This window comes from Anomaloglossus baeobatrachus, chromosome 1 (genome assembly GCF_048569485.1).
Source record: "Anomaloglossus baeobatrachus isolate aAnoBae1 chromosome 1, aAnoBae1.hap1, whole genome shotgun sequence".
Classification (NCBI taxonomy): domain Eukaryota; kingdom Metazoa; phylum Chordata; class Amphibia; order Anura; family Aromobatidae; genus Anomaloglossus; species Anomaloglossus baeobatrachus.
Window position 1 is genome coordinate 855,961,516 of NC_134353.1, and position 20,209 is coordinate 855,981,724.

At 46.2% G+C, this 20,209-nt stretch overlaps 1 protein-coding gene across 1 annotated transcript; it reads right to left on the reverse strand.

Moving 5' to 3' along the window:
• Positions 1-8,567: 8,567 nt before the first annotated feature.
• Positions 8,568-19,870, reverse strand: S100Z (S100 calcium binding protein Z). Its single transcript, XM_075342330.1, has 2 exons — positions 19,730-19,870; positions 8,568-8,771 (listed from the first exon to the last, which is right to left on the reverse strand). Exons 1-2 carry the CDS (start codon positions 19,868-19,870, stop codon positions 8,613-8,615), a joined length of 300 nt encoding a protein of 99 aa, XP_075198445.1. The 3' UTR covers positions 8,568-8,612.
• Between the last annotated feature and the right edge of the window lie 339 nt (positions 19,871-20,209).

The window sequence follows — 20,209 nt, forward strand, 5'->3', positions numbered from 1 at the left end:
TCACGGTGGCACGACCCGGTCTGTGATCCCAGGCTCCACAATAAAAGGGGGATTAAGTAGGGGAAATTGTCCGTGACGCCACCCGTGGGTTGCGGTGATAAGGTGGTGGCACCGCCGCTGCCTCTGGGGACCGTGCCCGGGACTGATGGTGTGGGGGCAGCAAGGTGGGATCCCCTCCACGGGTAGGGGAGTTGTAGTCCCGGGGCCCAATTGGGAGTGGTGGTTTGGGGAATAACGGGTGCAGTCCTCGGCTTGGACCGGGTGGTGCAGGAGTACTCACAATTGAACCACACAGAGTCACTGGTAAACTAGAAACTGCCAGAGTCCGCAGCCTTCGGTACAGAGGGTGTTTAAGTCCCACACACGGTGCAGCAGACCCCTGTTCTTTCCCTGCAGTCAGGTGCCTCTTTCTCCACTCTTTCTCTTTCTTTCCTCCTCGGCCGGGAACGGGGGGTCCACTCCCTTGCAGTGATCCGGGATCTCTTTCGATACCGGTGGGCCACTACCCTGCCCCGGTCACCTCAGGTCCCTTCCTCACTAACAGCCTGTCCCGGCCCATTTGGAGCAAGCTTCTGTAGGAGCTACAACTCCGGACTCCTCTCCCTCTCCCCACACACTCTGCTCCAGCCCCTCCCCTGCTGCTCTGTTTTGCTCTTACACTGGGGGGGGGGGGTGTCTGTCCTGCTGCACTGGTGTGGGATCAGGTTACCAAGGAGGAGAATGGCCTGCACTTTGCTGGATGTCTGCAGGCTCTGTGACACCCTGGTTTTGCCAGGGCGTCACACTACCATGCCTGAAGAGTACTTCTGACGACATTACCTACAGGTGGCCTGCTCCAGAAAAGGGATGATCATACAACTGATGGCTGCTTATCAATTGCCCATCCCCATCGAGAGGGGAGGTGTGGATTAAAATACATATATGTGGACAGAACCTTGAATGAAAAGGAATAGTGCTGGTAAAGGTCTCTGGGAAGGTGCTCCTAATGTGACTAGGGAGTGAATCTAAATTCCATTAGCGGCATCCCAGTACTGTCCAGCTCCATTTCCCGGGAGGGGACGTTGGCACACTTACTATCCTGGCCACCCAGCGATGGCTTCCATGTCCCCGGTCCGAGCCACTAGATCCAGGACCTGCGCATGTCATGCAGTCCTCCTGGAATCATGCTTAGGGCACGCGTACGCATGCACCTATACTTAAAGGGCCAGCGGGCCCTAACCTATGGCTGAAAAGCACAAGATATTTAAGATAACCTAACCCTATGGGAGGTGCCTGGGAAATATGGTCTATTGTTATAGACACTTTATTAGGTGTCAGGTCCCATTCCATTTGCTGAGTCTTTTGCTGTCTGTGCTAACACGTCCCTGTATCCTAGTATCCGCTGTAACTGTTGTACTAGCTGCACTTATCTATACCAGTCGAGCCTGTCTTACCTGCTGCATCCATCTATACCACCTGTGCTTGCCGTACCTGCCTGCTGCCCCTGTCATATCAGCCAAATCCTCCATATCTGATGGAGCTCAGCCATGCAGTCTGCATCTGCCATTGCGGCTGCACTTGACCACATCAGAGACTGTCAGTATCATATCTCCGACTCCTGGGGCAAACACCTGGTGGCTACCTTCCAGCACGAGCCTATCCTTCCATTAGAGGCTCTAGTGGTGAAGACTAACGGTTGAGCCTGTGCTGCGGCCCAGTGGGTTCCCTCCTGCTCGCACTCGCAAGCAGAATAATGAACATTCTGAAAAATCAAGGACAAGTGCTGGTGATGTGCCTAAACATGAGTAAAGACTGCTTGTAACGGACCCAAAAAAGAGAAGTGGCCCGAATTAATGTAATGCCAGAAGATCTCACCAGGTCCGATGCTATTGTACCGCCCCGCGGGCTCGGCTGCGACCGCCGAGCCGCTCGGATCCGTGCTCGTACGGTGGGTGGTGGCTCGAGCTCCTCACGGACCCGGGGGTCACGTTGCTCTGCAAGGGGGGTTGGTGCTACACGCAGGGACTTGACGGGGAGTTCCATGGCCGGGGACGCGGTGGTTTGGTTTGGGATGCAAGTTCGTGACACCACCCACGGGTTGTGGTGAATAGATGGACACCACCGCTGCCGTTAACTAGGCCTCCCGGGGACGGTGTTGCGCAGCTTGGTGTTGACCCCTCCGTGGGTAGGGGAGTGATGGTCCCGGGGGCCCGGGGGTAGGTGTGGAGGCGTGGGAGCGAGTGCGGGCGTATGCTGGTGCGGTGCGGCGCGGTGCGCGGCCCAAAGGCACTGGTGTACTCACTATGACACAATACACTGGAGTCTCTGGTAAACCAAACGGGATGATGAACAGGGCCCGCAGCCGGCTGCAGCTTCTCCCTGAACGGGTTGGTGGTTTCCGCCTTTCTCCTGCACCTTGTTATATGAATGTTTGACTCCTATATCTAAGCAATGGTAGTCCTCTCCCTGGCTTGCTGATTGTCGGAAGAGCCCTGTTTGCCTGCAGACGTGGCCCTTTGGGTCTCTATATTACTGGGAACCTACACTGAACTGAAGCCTCTCTCTGGGTTTAAAAACCTCAATGTTTATGGGTGAGTAGGAACCTGCTACAAAGAATAAAATCACCTGTGGCTAATAGGGATGCTAACCAACTGACAGAGGTGGTGAGAGATCCATGGACTTTGGAAGTGTACTTTGAGCAGAAACATCAAGAGGGTTAGGCAAAAGGGTATAACAAATAGAAGCCAATCTGACAGAGTTTTCCTCTCAATAAATGGGAAGGGTCAACGATATTTACCTGCCATGATGACGACTTCAGCTGCACCAGGGCCATCCAACATGAAATTCCAATGGGGAGTACTGACCCTATCAGGGAGAGATAGTGGCAGCTTCTGCCTCACATGTTCAAAGAAGTCAAAGATCTGCCATCAACTATGCTGATAACTGAGATCCTTCCAGAGAGCCAGAGTCCTTGGGTGCACCAATTGTGCTAGTCCGGAAGAAGAATGATAAGTTAAGATTTTATGTAGACTACCGACGACTGAACGCCTGTATGGTCCAGGACTCATATTCTATACACTGTCTGCTCTGGGTAAAGCAAAATACTTCTCCTCTCTTGATCTGGCTCACAGTTACTGGCAGGTACCTATGGACGAACAAGATCGGCTTTCAAACTCCTTATGGGGTTATTAGAGTTCAACCAAATGCTATTCGGGCTCACCAACACCTACAGAATGTTCCAACACCTCATGGAGAGATGCCAAGGAGATTTAAGTTTAAAGGAAACCTTGATATCTCTCGACAATATAATCTTTGCTCAGAGCCTGGAGGTACACTTCAGATTTGGGCAGGTACTGGAGCGGTTTCAGAAGCATGGGCTAAAGATTAAGCCCCGAAAATGTCATCTGTTCCATAAAAAATCCAGTACCTGAGGCATACAGTCTCTAGAGCAGGAGTGTATCCCACAAAGGAGAAGATGGCTATTGTACAAAATGGCCTACGCCTACAACGCTGAGACAATTTGGAGCCTTCCTAGGCCTATACAGATAATATCCATGGTTTATAAAAGACTTTGCTAAGACCGCAGCTACATTAATGAATTATTAAGGGGGACAGTCAGAGGTGCTGAAAGCCAGTCTATCCAGTGGGGTCCATGACAGAAGGAGGTATTCCAGGCCCTGAAGAGCTCAATAACTGACTGATAACTCCATCTTGGCATATGTAGAATGTTCTCAAACCTTTGTCCTGTACATGGAAGGAAGGCTTTATGGTCTGACAGCAGTGTTGCTCCAGGTTCAGGAGGGACAGGCGCAAATGATCTCTGAGCGAATCTCAGAAGAACCCTGATAACTACAGCTCCTTTAAACTAGAGTTAACTGGCCCTGGTGTCGGCCATGTTGGAGAGGTTCGCAGAGTACTTGTCAGGGTCAGAAGTCCACATGAGGAATGATAACAATCCCCTCTCCCAACTGGAAAATGCAAGGCTTGGGGACCTTAAATAGTGGTGGGTTGCCCAAATGTCAAAGTTCCAGTAAAGAATATCCTATACAGGTCAAAGGCTGATAATACCAATGCGGACACCCTGTCCCAAGTAACTCAAGAGTGACCAACTCAAGAGGTGGAGGGAGATGAAACTCCAGAATTCAGACATTTCACCACAGCCCTGGGAGCTGCCTAAGAGTCAGAAGAGGACCTCCAGTGCTCAAAAGTACTGGGATCCCCTAGATATGAATGGGTACAAATGCAGCAGTCTGACCCTAAAGTGACTGAGTTGCGAAAGTGGGTGACCCTTGGTCAGAGACCCACCAAGGAAGATAGTAAAACGCTGCAACTACCAATGAATGACAGGTCTATCCCTGCGTGCTTGTATAGGGAGACACCTGTTACTGACAGAGGGTGGAGAGAAGCCGGCGGGGACCCACCTATTTGACTACTTTTCCATGTGGCTTTTAAAGCATTAGCAACCTCATGTCCTATTTAGTAGCAAATAGCACTCCATATAGCATGATTAAATACAACCATGGACATCAGTAGATGCCCAAATTGAAGGAGTGACGCAAAGAAACAATAAAAACACCTTTATTAATATTCATTAAAAATATTTAAAAACGAGCAAAAGGCACCGAATACAAAGAGGGACACAGACAGGAAAATTTGAAATAAGTCACAATAAATATCAAAATTATGACAAACAAAAGTCACTATTTTTTATAGGTTAGAGAGTATACACCTGTGCCAGCATAACTCTGGGTTTATTAAAGAAACTAAATGCATTGCTGCAACCCATAGACAAGTATTGCACACTATGTACCCTTTATATAAGTAATTAATTGCCATCCAGGTGGATCCCCACCCTGAAGCAGTACATACAGTGCTGGCCAAAAGTATTGGCACCCCTGCAATTCTGTCAGATAATACTCTGATTCTTCCTGAAAATGATTGCAATCACACATTTTTTGGTATTATTATCTTCATTTTTTTTGGTTGCAATGAAAAACCACAAAAAAGAATGAACCAAAAATCAAATCATTGATCATTTCACATAAAACTCCAAAAATGGCCCAGACAAAAGTATTGGCACCCTCAGCCTAATACTTGGTTGCACAACCTTTAGCCAAAATAACTGCGAACAACCGCTTCCAGTAACCATTAAGGAGTTTCTTACAATGCTCTGATGGAATTTTAGACCATTTTTCTTTGGCAAACTGCTCCAGATCCCTGAGATTTGATGGGTGCCTTCTCCAAACTACCATTTTGAGATCTCTCCACAGGTGTTCTATGGGATTCAGGTCTGGACTCATTGCTGGCCACTTTAGAAGTCTCCAGTGCTTTCTCTCAAACCATTTTCTAGTGCTTTTTGAAGTGTGTTTTGGGTCATTGTCCTGCTGGAAGACCCATGACCTCTGAGGAAGACCCAGCTTTCTCACACTGGGCCCTACATTATGCTGCAAAATTTGTTGGTAGTCTTCAGACTTCATAATGCCATGCACACGGTCAAGCAGTCCAGTGCCAGAGGCAGCAAAGCAACCCCAAAACATCAGGGAACCTCCGCCATGTTTGACTGTAGGGACCGTGTTCTTTTCTTTGAATGTCTCTTTTTTTTCCTTTAAACTCTATGTTGATGCTTTTTCCCAAAAAGCCAGGCTGGAGTTTGCCAAAACTTACTAGAGAAAGCTTAAAACGTTTTGGAAGAATGTTCTCTGGTCAGATGAGACAAAAGTAGAGGTTTTTGGGAAAAGGCATCAACATAGAGTTTACAGGAAAAAAAAAGAGGCATTCAAAGAAAAGAACACAGTCTCTACAGTCAAACATGGCGGAGGTTACCTTATGTTTTGGGGTTGCTTTGCTGCCTCTGGCACTAGACTGCTTGACCATGTGCATGGCATTATGAAGTCTGAAGACTACCAACAAATTTTGCAGCATAATGTAGGGCCCAGTGTGAGAAAGCTGGGTCTCCCTCAGAGGTCATGGGTCTTCCAGCACGACAATGACCCAAAACCACACTTCAAAAAGCACTAGAAAATGGTTTGAGAGAAAGCACTGGAGACTTCTAAAGTGGCCAGCAATGAGTCCAGACCTGAATCCCATAGAAAACCTGTGGAGAGATCTCAAAATGGCAGTTTGGAGAAGGCACCCTTCCAATCTCAGGGATCTGGAGCAGTTTGCGAAAGAAGAATGGTCTAAAATTCCTGCAGAGCATTGTAAGAAACTCATTGATGGTTACTGGAAGCGGTTGTTCGCAGTTATTTTGGCTAAAGGTTGTGCAACCAAGTACTAGGCTGAGGGTGCCAATACTTTTATCTGGGCCATTTTTGGGGTTTTATGTGAAATGATCAATGATTTGATTTTTGGTTCATTCTTTTTTGTGATTTTTCATTGCAAGCAAAATAAATGAAGATAATAATACCAAAAAATGTGTGATTACAATCATTTTCAGGAAAAAACAGAGTATTATCTGACAGAAATGCAGGGGTGCCAATACTTTTGGCCAGCACTGTATATGTAATAAGTCACCATGTGCAAAACTCAGAGCGCAGCAAAAACATGTTCCATTGGTAACATAGTGAAACCAATTAATACCCCTCCATGGTCCCAACTCAAAAACTACTAGTGCATAGCATGTACCAATGACTTTTCTGGTGTAGGTCCCACCCCCTAACGGGACACCATCAAAAAGGTGGGACTAAGTACACAATGTGAAAGTCACCAAAAAAATAAGGTGAATAGGTAGGTGTGTTCACAAAGCACAATACATGCCATGCACAGGCAGTCAAGCCAGGACGAAGGAGGGAAGAAGTGTTATTCAATCAACAGGCTGGCAAACAGGCACGAAAAAATATAGCAATAATAGATTACATCACCTGAAAATATTGTCCTGCCGTGACCCTCACACTCCGACACGTGTTTCGCAGTAGCTTTCTCAAGGAGCGCTCCTTTTTGCCTGTTTGCCAGCCTGTTGATTGAATAACACTTCACCTATCAGGTTACCTTTAAAAGGTGTGGTCATCTTATTGAATTTGGCTCATCTTTCACTTGGTGTTTGCTAGTATAAGAAATGTAATTCAGAGCATACTTGCAGTATTAAGGACCGGAAGTTAGTGGGTGTGACCAGCTTAGTTGGTGGGTGTGACCCCCCCCCACTTTGGTGGGTGTGGCTTGACATTCCTTCTGCATGCTCTAACTGGTTAGTGAGTGCTTTTTGGCAGGTCGTTTTCCATCGACTGACTATACCTGGTCGCCATCACGTCCACACCAACTGACTGACTCAGTTCCTCGACACTGTGAGTGATCATGCCCCGAAAAGTGGCCAGTCCACCTTAGTGCCCAGGAGATGACGGGCTGTGCCCACTAAGCTGGTCACGCTTACTCACTAAGCTAGTCACTATGCCCACTCACTCCAGACACTGCAAGAAAAGTACATCCATCGACCAAGGCTACAAACCCGACAAGCGGTGTACTGCAATCAGGTAATATCAGTACACAGATGACAGGTACGACAACCAATGATAAGCAGGCTGGCTCCTCAATATAGTGTATAGAAGAAAAAACTGGGCCACACCCACCAATTGAGCCAATCACACCTAAGGCAGGTGGTATGCCCCCTAACTAAGCCAATCATGCCCACTAATTTATGGTTCCCAAAACTGCTAGTATGCCATAATCCAGTCAGTAACGCTCTGTCAAAATGTACACCCAAATATTCTGATGAATCTTCTTAAGCACAAAATGTTGAGGTGAAAAATTTTAGAGCAAGCATGAGGTGTGCAAATGTTTTGTGACATTTTAAGCAGTATTACTCCATACACCTGGGATAATCTGCTTCATGAAATGGGTTTTCTGTAAATACATTTTAAAAATACAGAATTTGTTTAGATCGCCATATGTTTGCAATATAATTACACCACAAAACTTAGATTGCTAAATAGTTTAGGTGAAAGGCGCCTGCATCTCCCGTCCTCGGCGGCACCTGCATCTCCCATCCTCGGCGGCTGCATCATTTCCCATTCTCCTCTGCGCCACGCTGCCTCACGCTGCTGTGAGCGCACGGCTGCATGTCGGGGGAAGGGAGCTGATTGGAGTGCCGTTGACCCCGGAAGTGCCGACGCGCGCACAGTTCCATTTATATTCGCATGTCTTATAGGCACGAATATAAATTACTTCGGCGCCCCCTCCCTCCTCCAAAAAGATACTGGATTTAATAAAGAATTTGGAGGAGGGAGGAAGATTTTTAAAAAAAAATATATATATATATATATATATATATATATATATTATTTTTTTTTGTTTTGGTCTTGGCGCCGCCCCCTGGAAGGCGCCGCCCCAGGCACTGGCCCTCCAGTGCATAGTGGCAAATATGGCCCTGGTGAATGTGCCTTTTAAAAATAAGTGATGGTGGATAGAATAATTTTACTAAATTTGCCTATAATCATGATAGCTTGTGTACCCACGTTTCAGCACAATGACATGTCACTGAAATAGACTAATGAATTAACTGCAAAGACAAAAATGACTTTCTCCATTATTTATTATGTAACAGTTATTGATACGTTATATCCACAATGCTGATACTTTCTAATGTTACACTTGAACAAATGCTGCCTTTGTGATTCATCATGGTAAAAATCAAATAATATTTATTTTCCTTTTTTTCTCAGCTGCTCTTCAAAGAAGTCATTACATGCCACGGTCAGAGCTGCCACCAGTACCACGAATTCATTAAAGTCAACTTCGTTATCTTTGTTGGAGTCCAGGTCGTTCATGATCTTGTCAACTAGTTGTGGATCTTTTTGACACTAAAAGCGAAAAAAAAATACTGATTGAGAAATTCTGTAATAATTTTTCCAATTTATCGTTATTAGATTTACGGTATATAATTCAATTCTGGCTACCTGTTCACTTCCAGGCTTATTTGCATGTGGCTCTAAACCTTGATTTCTCACCGCTCACACATTGGATTATTACAAAACAGATCTAAGTTTTATTGTTGTACTAGGACCTATACAGTCATAACACCAGTATAAGTAGCAGCATTGTGACATGTTCCATATACATCCCATGCTACTCCATTGGTTCCCGAAAATATTTACAGTACTGCAAGGATCACGTGCCATACATTCATGTGCAACCACTTGGCTGCAGTCATATGGATGCACGTGACATCAGAACTGCAGGAAAAAAAATGACTAGCAATAAATAGGCTTTGTTCACTGCTCATTAATTAATTCCATCATAGGAGTAGAACAAACAGCAAAGAGATTTAAGGAGTTGTCCAGGTTGGGCATGAAAGTCTGCAGTCAGTGCGCGCTGTCAGGATTCTTTCATGCCGGTGGTGAGATCATTCAGTCATGTGACCTCAAGTGTGCACTATGCATACGTCTGGTCACTTTCCAACTAGTCGTGTGAGGCCGAGTTCGTATTTACTTGTATTGAGCTACGCCGCGCAAGTATAGTCAGAATGTGGCTGGCAGTATGCATATCGTATACTTACGGGCACATGACGCTGGCTCCTGGGGCCTACACTGAAGAATTCTGAGTGTACATGATGTGCACAGTGAGGGTTCACATGTCTGAATGTCACACTGAATGACTGCAGACTTTTGTGCCTAACTTGGACAACCCCTGAAACACTAGTGTCACGCCACTTACATGCTGAACACCAGCAGTATATGACAAATCTCTGAATGTAATGGGGTTTTGGGTTTCCCTTGTGGTGTGTGTCACTGTATTGGAACAATATAGTGCATTATGTTGTGCTGAAAAAAAACAAATAGGGGGATCTGCAATTGATCCTCCAGCACAGGTATAGGCAAAGCTGTAGGTGTCCTTCATGTCACTGATTTTTTCGTATGAGAACCTTGATCCACGTTTCCTCCATGTTTTTTCGAGGGGGCCAAATTTCATCAGAGTTTAGTAATGTTAGTTTTTACCATGACAGATTGGTCAAAGTTTCATTAGTTTTTTTCGAATTAGAAACCCCCCCCAAAACTATCTTCTGTTATCTAGCATTCCGTGAAAAATGAACAGCAGTCGAATGGCGTCTGAGTGCTGTCTAATTTCTTCAAAGACCTATAGACAAGCACAACTGATTTTAATCCAACGCATAGATCAGTGTAGGATATGTCTCCATGATTTTTCCGTAAGGTCTGGTCAGTAAAAAAACAAAAAAAACAAAACAGGTACGAGTGCTATCCGCGTAAAGCACAAATAGCATTTGTACAAGAAAGGCTGAGGTGTAAATGAAGACTTAAGCCTGCTTTACACGAGACGACTGATCGTGCGATAGCACGATCAATCGTACCCGCCCCCGTCGTTTTTGCGTCACGGGCAAATCGCTGCCCGTGGCGCACAAACTCGTTTAACCCCCGTCACATGTGCTTACCTTCCGGACGACCTCGCTGTGGGCGACGAACGTCCACTTCCTGGAGTGGGAGGGACGTTCGGCGTCACAGCGACGTCACACGGCAGCCGGCCAATAGAAGCAGAGGGTCGAAGATGAGCGGGATGTAAACATCCCGCCCACCTCTTTCCTTCCGCACTGCCGCTGGGTGCCGCGGGGAACAGGTAAGCTGTGTTCATCATTCCCGGGGTGTCACACGGAGCGCCGTGTGCTGCCAAGGGAACGATGAACAACCTGCTGCAGGAAAAATAAACGATATTATGAAACTGAGCGACGAGTACACGACTAACGATTTGTGAGCGATACTGCGTCGCTCAGAGGTTTCACACGAGACAACATCGTGTACGATGCCGGATGTGCGTCACGAAAAACCGTGACCCCGATGATGCATCGCACGATCAGTCGTCTCGTGTAAAGCCCGCATTACGGGCAAGTACTAGTTTCTATGTACCATATTTTTTGGATAATAAGACGCAGTTTTCTTAAAAAAACATTGGGGAGAAAAATGACATGGGCGTCTTAAAATTTGAATGCACCTTACCGGGAGGTGGTGGAGAGGAGAAGCAGGAGGTAGGGACAATGCTGGGGTGCTGTGCTGGGGGCTGCAGGGCACTGTGCTGGGGGCTGCGGAGCACTGTGCTGGGGCTGCGGGGCGCTGTGCTGGGGGCTGCGCGGCACTGTACTGGAGGATGCGGGGCACTGTGCTGGAAGCTGCGAGGCGCTGTGCTGCGGTGCTGTAGGCTGCTGAGCTGTGAGGTAGGGGTATCCTGAAGATGTCGCGTGTGGGCTTCAAATAATGGCGCTCGAAGTCAGCGCATGCACAGATTGATCTCTCAGCAGCGGACTTAAGGAAAATGGTGCCCGGAGGTGGCGCGTGCGCAGATGAGATCTCAGCATGTCATTGTGCTGATTGCTCAATCTGCTCATGCGCCGAGTCTTGATGCCATTTCTTTGAAGCCCACACCACTGACAGTTTCTGGAATTTGCCTACCTCACACCATCTGGGACACCCACTGGCCGCACCGCCCACAGCATTGATCGGCTCCACTACCGCCCCTGCCTCCTGTGACCCCACTCCACCAAGTGACCGCGACCTTTTTTCCCCTCTAAATTTGGGGTGCATCTTATAATCCAGTGCATTTAATAAACCAAAAATATGGAATTTATTTTTTCATTCCACCACATTCCCTGCTCACACAGTTGACATCATGGGCAATCCTGTCTTTCCTGTATAGCTGTCTATAAGGGCTCATGCAGACGATCAGGGCCGGCGTCAGCACCCGGCAAACCCGGTCAAGTGCCGGAGTCCTGGGCTGCCGGGGGACCCACTCGCAGTGGCAAGCCACACCACCGCTACACTCAGGGGGGCCCGGTGCCGACGTTGTCACAGGCCACTTCCCCCGCCGAGGATCGCACTTTCAATTGTATCAGCATTGCAGTTGCCGATACAATTGAAAGCAATGATGTGATGGAGTGGCGCGCTCCCTCTCTCATCATTCTCCCTCTGTGTCTGTTGGCGCTCTGACAGCTCAGCAGCGGAGCACGGTGACGTTAACACTGTGCGCCTGCAGTGAGGTCAGAGCGACAACAGCAGACACGTTGAGGAGATCGGAGCAGCAGGGGAACGAGGAAAAGTATCTATTCAATCACTGTGGCCAGACGACCATGGGGGTGCATTAAATGATATGGGGACTGTATACTACATGAGGGTGCCTAATGCTATCTAGGTCTGCATTGTGCTATATACATGCTGCATACTACATGAGGATGCCTAATGCTATCTGGGCCTGCATTGTGCTATATACGGGCTGTATATTACATGAAGGTGCCTAATGCTATCTGGGTCCGCATTGTGCTATATGTGGGCTGTATACTACATGAGGGTGCCTAATGCTACCTGCGTCTGCATTGTGCTATACGCGGGCTGTATACTACATGAGGGTGCCTAATGAGCACCGTGCTATATGGGGGCTGTATACTACATGAAGATGCCTAATGCTATCCGGGTCTGCACTGTGTTATATGGTGGCTGTATATTCCATGAAGGTGCCTAATGCTATATGGGTCTGCATTGTGCTATACGCGGGCTGTATACTACCTGAGGGTGCCTAATGAGCACCGTGCTATATGGGGGCTGTATACTACATGAGGGAGCCTAATGCTATCTGATTCTGCACTGTGCTATATGGAGGCTGTATACTACATGGGGGAGCCTAAGGCTATCTGGGTCTGCACTGTGCTATATGGGGGCTGTATACTACATGAAGATGCCTAATGCTATCTGAGTCTACATTGTGCTATATGCGGGCTGTATACTACATGAGGGTGCCTTGTTGTGAATACATTTGAATTAGATTCCAGTTTGGGGCTCCCTCTTGTGGTCAGTGCTGGTAGTGCAGTTGACTTGCTGAATGGGAATCAGACAGCTGAGGAGGATTGGCAATCAGGACATTTGGATTGGGCCTATATAACTGAGTAGTTTCCTCCTGTTCCTTGCTGGTGCTCAATGTATCTCCTGTGTGCTAAGGACATTCTGAAACAAGCCCTTTTCTCTGTGTCTACCAGAACTCCTCTCAGATAAGTTGGCCTTTGTACCTCTGCTTATGGTTTCCACTTTCTTGTTATTTTGCCTGTGTGGAGTTCTTGATGGAATTGGATCATTCCCTGCTGGGAGTATCTGTGTACCTTGCTCCATGTTCTACTATGTATTGTGTTTTGTCATGCTTGGTACAAAATTCAGTCCCTCCTCTATATCAGTGTTTTTCTTGGATCCCAGTAACACCAGAGTACTGATATAGTGGGGGAGAGCCTGTGTAGGCTCAGTATTTTTCCATATCAGGTGTGCTGGAAGTTACTAGGGTTTTTACGGCTGCAGTCAGTGCAGATAGTTTGAACCTCATCTCAGCTGAATCTGTTTTCTAGCTACGTATTGTGTTTTCCTATATCAACGTGGTCTTTATATGTGGGGGGCTATCTATATCTTTGGGGACTGCTCCAAGACAGATTAGCTTTTCTAATATTTCTCTCTGTAAGAATATTTAGTTCTCCGGCTGAATGAAGGCGACCAGGTCATCATAGGCACGCCCCAAGGCTACTTCTAGTTGTGTGTCAGTATTAGGTCTGCAGTCCTTTAAGGTTCCAACCACTCTGGTTATTTTTTTGGTTTCCGAGTTTTTTGTCTATTTTCTGATCCTCTTGAGTCACTGAATCATAACAGTGCCTAATGCTATCTGGGTCTGCCATGTCCTATATGGGGGCTGCTTAATGTTATATGGGGGTTGCATAGTGCCATATGGGGGTTGCATAGTGCCATATGGGGGTTGCATAGTGCCATATGGGGGTTGCATAGTGCCATATGGGGGCTGCATAGTACCATATGGAGGCTGCATAGTGCCATATGGGGGCTGCGTAGTGCTATATGGGGGCTGCGTAGTGCCATATGGGGGCTGCATAGTGCCGTATTGGGGCTGCGTAGTGCCGTATGGGGGCTGCGTAGTGCCATATGGGGGCTGCGTAGTGCCATATGGGGGCTGCGTAGTGCTATATGGGGCTGCATAATGCCATAAGGGGGCTAGATTATACTACATGGGGGCTACATAATACTATATGGATGACTATGGCAGCTTCATAACACTATATAGAGGAATATGGGGGCTGCATACTACTATACCCCCAGAGTTGTATGTCCCCTCTACCCCGATGCTGTATACCCCCACAGAGCTCTATGTCCCCCCACCTCAGTGCTGTATACCCCCCAGAGCTGTATGTCCCCCCCACCCCAGAGCTGTATACCCCCAGAGCTGCATGTCACCCCCCACCTCAGAGCTGTTTGTCCCCCCACTCCAGAGCCACTGCCCCCTCTAGAGCTGTATGCCCCCAATTGCTGTATACCCCTTTCCTCAGTAATATGTATGCCCCCCAGTAATGTGTATGTCCTCAGCCTCTCTTGTGATGTATACACAGCAATGTCAGTGTGCTCTATGTGCAGCAATGTCTGTTAGTGACTGCCACCAATCAGCGTGGCACAGACACATGCCCAGGAGGAGCTGGATGGAGACAAGCAGGGAGGTGAATGAGGCTGTTGTCGGCTTCCCAATAATTGAAATATCTCTAATTTGTTTGTGTGTGTATGTATGATGTGTATCTATGTATGTCAGTGTATGACTGTGTCTAGATTTAATTTCTCTTTAAATAAGTATGTGTACGTATGCCTGTATGTGTATGTATCTGTGCATATCTATATGTGTCCATTGAGACTCTGCGCCCAGGGCCCACAAAAACCAGGAGTCAGCCCTGCAGACGATCATATTTCCAGTCTGAGAGTGATCCGTCACAACATCAGATTGCACTCATACAAATATTATTCAAGGAGGCTGTGCACATGTCAGATTGTTTTCCTCAGACAGAGCAGCCCATGGAAAAAGATTTCAGCATGCACGATTTTACTCGTAGAATCGGATAGCACTCGGCCATTCAAGTCTGTGAGTCCATAAAAAAAACCCAATAAAAATTGGCCAACATCCAACTGAGGTCTGATATTTACAAAATGGAGAAACTTTTATATTTCTTTAAAATGCTCTAAGAAAAATGGATCCCAATGTAAACTCTAAAGGGTACTTTACACGCTGCGATCTCGCTAGTGAGATTGCAAGCGATCGTACCCACCCCCGTCGGTTGTGCGACACGGGCAAATCGCTGCCTGTGGCGCACAACCTCGTTAGTCACCGTCACACGGACTTACCTGCCCTGCGACGTCGCTCTGGCCGGCGAACCGCCTTCTTTCTCCTTTCCTTTCTCTTTCTCCTTACTTTCTTCACACGGCAGACGTCCAATAGAAGCGGAGGGGCGGAGATGAGCGGCTGTAACATCCCGCCCACCTCCTTCCTTCCTCATTGCCGGTGGACGCAGGTAAGGAGATGTTCGATGCTCCTGCGGTGTCACACTCAGCGATATGTGGTGCCGCAAGAGCGAGGAACAACATCGCTAAAAATCAGACAACAATTTTTGGTTTCAGGACAACCTCTCCATGGCAAATTTTGACCACTTTTGCGATACTTTAAGGTCGTTCGTAGGTATCACACACTGCGATCTCGTTAATGAAGCCGGATGTGCGTCACAAACACCGTGACCCCAACGATAATTCACTAACGATATCGCAGCGTGTAAAGCCCCCTTAAGAGTCTGATTAGCATATTTGAACCATTTTTTTCTTGGATGGAGAAGATATGGACATGGGAACCCAGCCTTACAAACATTGGCTCATTGTACTCATGATAGTATGCTACTCTCTCCTAATTTAATAAGGTTTATTTTTATCAAATTAGTTATTCTTTAAAGGGAATCTGTCACCAGGTTTTTGCTTCCCCATCTGAGAGCAGCATAATGTAGAGAAAGAGACCTTGAGTCCAGCGATGTGTCACTTACTGAGCTGTTTTCTGTCATTTTGATAAAATCAATGTTTTCTCTGCTGCATATCTAGCAGTTATACAGAGCTCATGAATATGCTGGACTACCTGCAGCAGGACAAGTAGTCCTGTAATGATAATCTACTCCTGATTAAACTGTGATTTTATCAATACTACACTAAGCAGCCCAGTAAGTGACACATCACTGGAAACAGGATCTTTGCCCATACGTTATGCTACTCTCAGATTAGGTGGCAAAAATCTGGTGACAGATTCACTTTAATTGGAGAATTTCATTTTCCATCATGTACATACAATATAATGTAGGAAAGTACAATTCTCTAATAAAACCGCCATCACCATTTCTGCTCTGCACCGCAGTCATTTACTTCCACAACATAATAAAAGAGAATACATTTGTGGTGTAATCAATTCACGTCAATTAGATAATGAATGAGCCACTGGTGAGAATGACTCATGGGTCCAACATACGGAGTCAGAAACACGACCAAGACCAGTGAGTAATGGAAAGTGCTATCAAGAGATCAATAGAAATGTGATTATTTGGTAAACGTAGGCACAAGATGCTACAAGCAAAGTACAGCGCGCTTCTATTCGGACATCATTCACTTCTCTGAATTGTATCTTCTATAGAAATAATCTTTCTGCTGCCAGGTAATTGACCACTTTGCTTCCCAAGAGGCTCTGAAGCAGCTGAGGATTATTCTCAAATACCTGGCTATTGTAATATAAAGCGTATTCAAACCTCCCTAGCATTGCATATAAAGATCTAATCCGGGGGATTTGCATTCTCTGACAGTGCTGTGTTAGGTGAGAAGTGCAGATGAAGACAAACAGCGCTATGCAAAGCCAGTCCTGCCGGGATGTCGGGCACAGTCTGAGCCTTCCGCCTCCTAAATCTAAAATCCACATGCAAATACTTATATAAAAGAATATTGAAATAAACCACCAGGACATTTCCCAGTCAAATACAAAATCTCGCTCTTTTCTTTTTCCAACCCTAGAATTCCACTACAAACCCTATAGAATACTTTTCACTGACAAAACTGACCCAACGACTCAATACAAACATTGCAGTAAACATGGTGATAAAACTGGGGCTACATGTGTCAAGTGACACTACATTGTCACCTCCAAGGATTCCCTCTGGGGTCGTATTATGACTTATGATCCACCACACCTGCGACACATAGTGACAAATGTTTCCAAATGTGTTCAATTCTCCGTTGCTGGATACAACACACGACTCGCTTGCCATAGGCTTCAATGCAATTATCTGCGGTTTTGCTTTTTTTTATTTACAGGAAAATCACAATCACTAAAATAATTGCAAGACAGCAAGTCACGGACAAGTGGTGACACAAAAGATTTTGGGCAGACAACTAGTCTGAGGATTGGTGTTGCTACCGCAGCCTTATTAGAATTGTATTGTGATGAACTAAGCTCTACCTGCAATATACATACATACATATATATAGCCTTCCAATTATCGCCAAACTGTAAGTCTACAACTGGGGTGAAACCACAAGTCCCAGCAAGAAGCCATCAAGGCACATTGTGAGCTAATACAAATCTCCATTTGGGAGCACTAGCTCATCCATTATGATGATCAACTGAGACTGCTTTGTATCCAATGGAGAAAGGAGACCAAGATGCACGGAATTTTCTATGAACGGCTGTCACTAACATGCTAGTGATTGAGAAGGATCACAGTGATCGCACCCCCACTTATGCAATAATGGCAGCATGTGCAGAGGGATCACAGTGATTGCACCCCCACCGATCCAATCATGGCAGCATGTCCAGAAGGATCACAATGACCGTACCCCCACTGATCAACTATTGACAGCATGTGCAGTGTGAGCACAGTGATCGCACCTCCCCACCACTGATCAGATATTGTCAACATTCCACAGGGTTTAGGGTGATCACACCCCCACTGATCAGATATTGGCAGCATGTCCAGAGGGATTTCAGTGATCGCACCCCCACTGATCAGATATTGGCAGCATGTCCAGAGAGATTTCAGTGATCGCACCCCCACTAATCCAAGTACTGGCAGCAAGTCCAGAGGGATAGTAGTGATCGCACCCCTGCAGTTTGAACCAATTGTAAGTCCACCCCGACTAATCCAAGTACTGGCAGCATGTTCAGATATTGGGGATCACAGTGATCACACCCCCACTGATCAGACATTGGGCATCACAGGGATCACACCCCTACTATCAGATATTGGGCATCATCCATTAGCTCATCATAATGCACAATTCCACCAGCTTTAGAGGTAGAAGTGATGCCCTCACTCCTGGGTTGCAGTGCGGCTGCAGTTTGAACCAATTGTACGTCCACCCCGAGTAATCCAAGTACTGGCAGCATGTCCAGAGGGATTTCAGTGATCGCACCCCCACTGATCCAAGTACTGGCAGCATGTCCAGAGGATCACAGTGATCGCACCCCCACTGATCAGATATTGGGGATCACAGGGATTGCACCCTTACTAATCAGATATTGGGGATCACAGTGATCACACCCCCACTGACCAGATATTGGGGCTCACAGTGATCGCACCCCCACTGATCAGATATTGGCAGCATGTCCAGAGGGATCACAGTGATCGCACCCCCACTGATCAGATATTGGGGATCACAGTGATTGCACCCTTACTAATCAGATATTGAGGATCACAGTGATCACACCCCCACTGACCAGATATTGGGAATCACAGTGATCACACCCCCACTGATCAGACATTGGGGATCACAGGGATCACACCCCTACTAATCAGATATTGGGCATCATCCATTAGCTAATCATAATGCACAATTCCACCAGCTTTGGAGGTAGAAGTGGTGCCCTCACCTCCTGGGTTGCAGTGCGGCTGCAGTTTGAACCAATTGTAAGCCCACCTCTATCTATCTGAGCCCAAGATGATCCATATTTTACCACTGTGACAGATTTAATACACTGTCATCTCACCTTCCTCTAGATTTTTTCAAGTTAAACTGATTGCCTCCTCCAACTGCCTCTCTCCATAGATATAGATTCAACCTTTCCCTTTAACCATCTGGGCATACACCACGGAGATATTCTTTGCGCTTTTGCTTTTTCTCCTGTACGACAGACATTCTGTGGTATACGCCTAGTTATTAAAAGGAACATTTTCAGCTTTATTACCAGGGAAGAAATAATTTTGGAACAAAGCGGCACAGAAAAAAATAGGAGTATTCAGAGTCAGTAGAACAATGACAATTGCGTGGAGGTACTTACGGTAGTTTAAAAAATAAAATCACGTGAAAGGTCCTCTATAAGGCTGAGTTCACATATATAACATGTTGCATCAGACTCATTTTTTTTTAGTCTCATGCAACTCAATGGTCAATGGTTGAGAATGGATGTCAAAACTGAAAAAATTCAACAGTTGCCATCTTGCTTTTACAACATTTATTCCCAGACATTAGTGGAGGGACAGATTCCAATATTGTATAAAACATTGGGATCAGTCAATTGGACCAGAACCTGCACCTATCCAGCATAAGAACTGATGGAACGGACAGAAAAGAACAATCACAACGCGAACAATAGGACCAAGTCCTCCATTAGATTCCGTAGCACAAAGGCCAGAATTAACAGACCATATGTCAACTCATTTGCTTTTGCCAAGAAATTTCTCTGGCTCTGATATCCATGATATCAAATGTCAACTCAGCCTACGGGTTTCCCATGTCCACCATTGGGGATGCGAATATGAACCACAATGTGTGGACCATCCCCAAACCTCCTGACCCAAATTCAACAGCCTCATATTTGCCTTTGATGCTGTTGTGTTTGTATCAGGAAACCTATGCCCAGTCTGGACATTGTGAGCGTCAGACATGTGAAAGGAGCCTAAATCTTACATTGCCATGAGCATTCGTCTCTGTGAACTTACAGCAAGGAAGTCTGTCAGCTCGCTCTGCAGGAGTTGCTTGAGTTCTCCTTTGTTCAGCTTGTACTTGTCACCTTCTTTGCCAGAATAATGATGAAAGATCCTGATCATAGTGTCCATGGCACCTTCCAACTGGGTAGGCATGATAAAGATGAGAGGCTAGAAGAGAGAATAGAGGATAGAATGAGCAAATCCTTATATTGGCCAATCAGGATTCAGCGCTGAAGAAACTTTCAAACAATCTAAAAGTATTACAAACACTATACCCGTCATCCTCATCTACCATAGAGTAAATGATTGCCATAATGCTGATCCACCTGCGTAAAATGTATGCAGGATGAAATAGGGCTAACTAAGAAGATTATGTAAGAAAAAGTGAAAAAAAGGTATTATTCTTCATACCTGAGCGTCCGCTGCAAGAAAAAAGAGAAGAGGAGGAGAATCAGGTAAAGAAATCTCCGCACCTGGTTATTTATACACTAA

Coding starts and splice junctions, on each gene's coding strand:
- S100Z (XM_075342330.1), bottom strand. CDS start 19,870: ATGCCTACCCAGTTGGAAGGTGCCATGGACACTATGATCAGGATCTTT. Junction 8,772..19,729: donor AGCTGACAGACTTCCTTGCT/GTAAGTTCACAG, acceptor TTTCGCTTTTAG/TGTCAAAAAGATCCACAACT.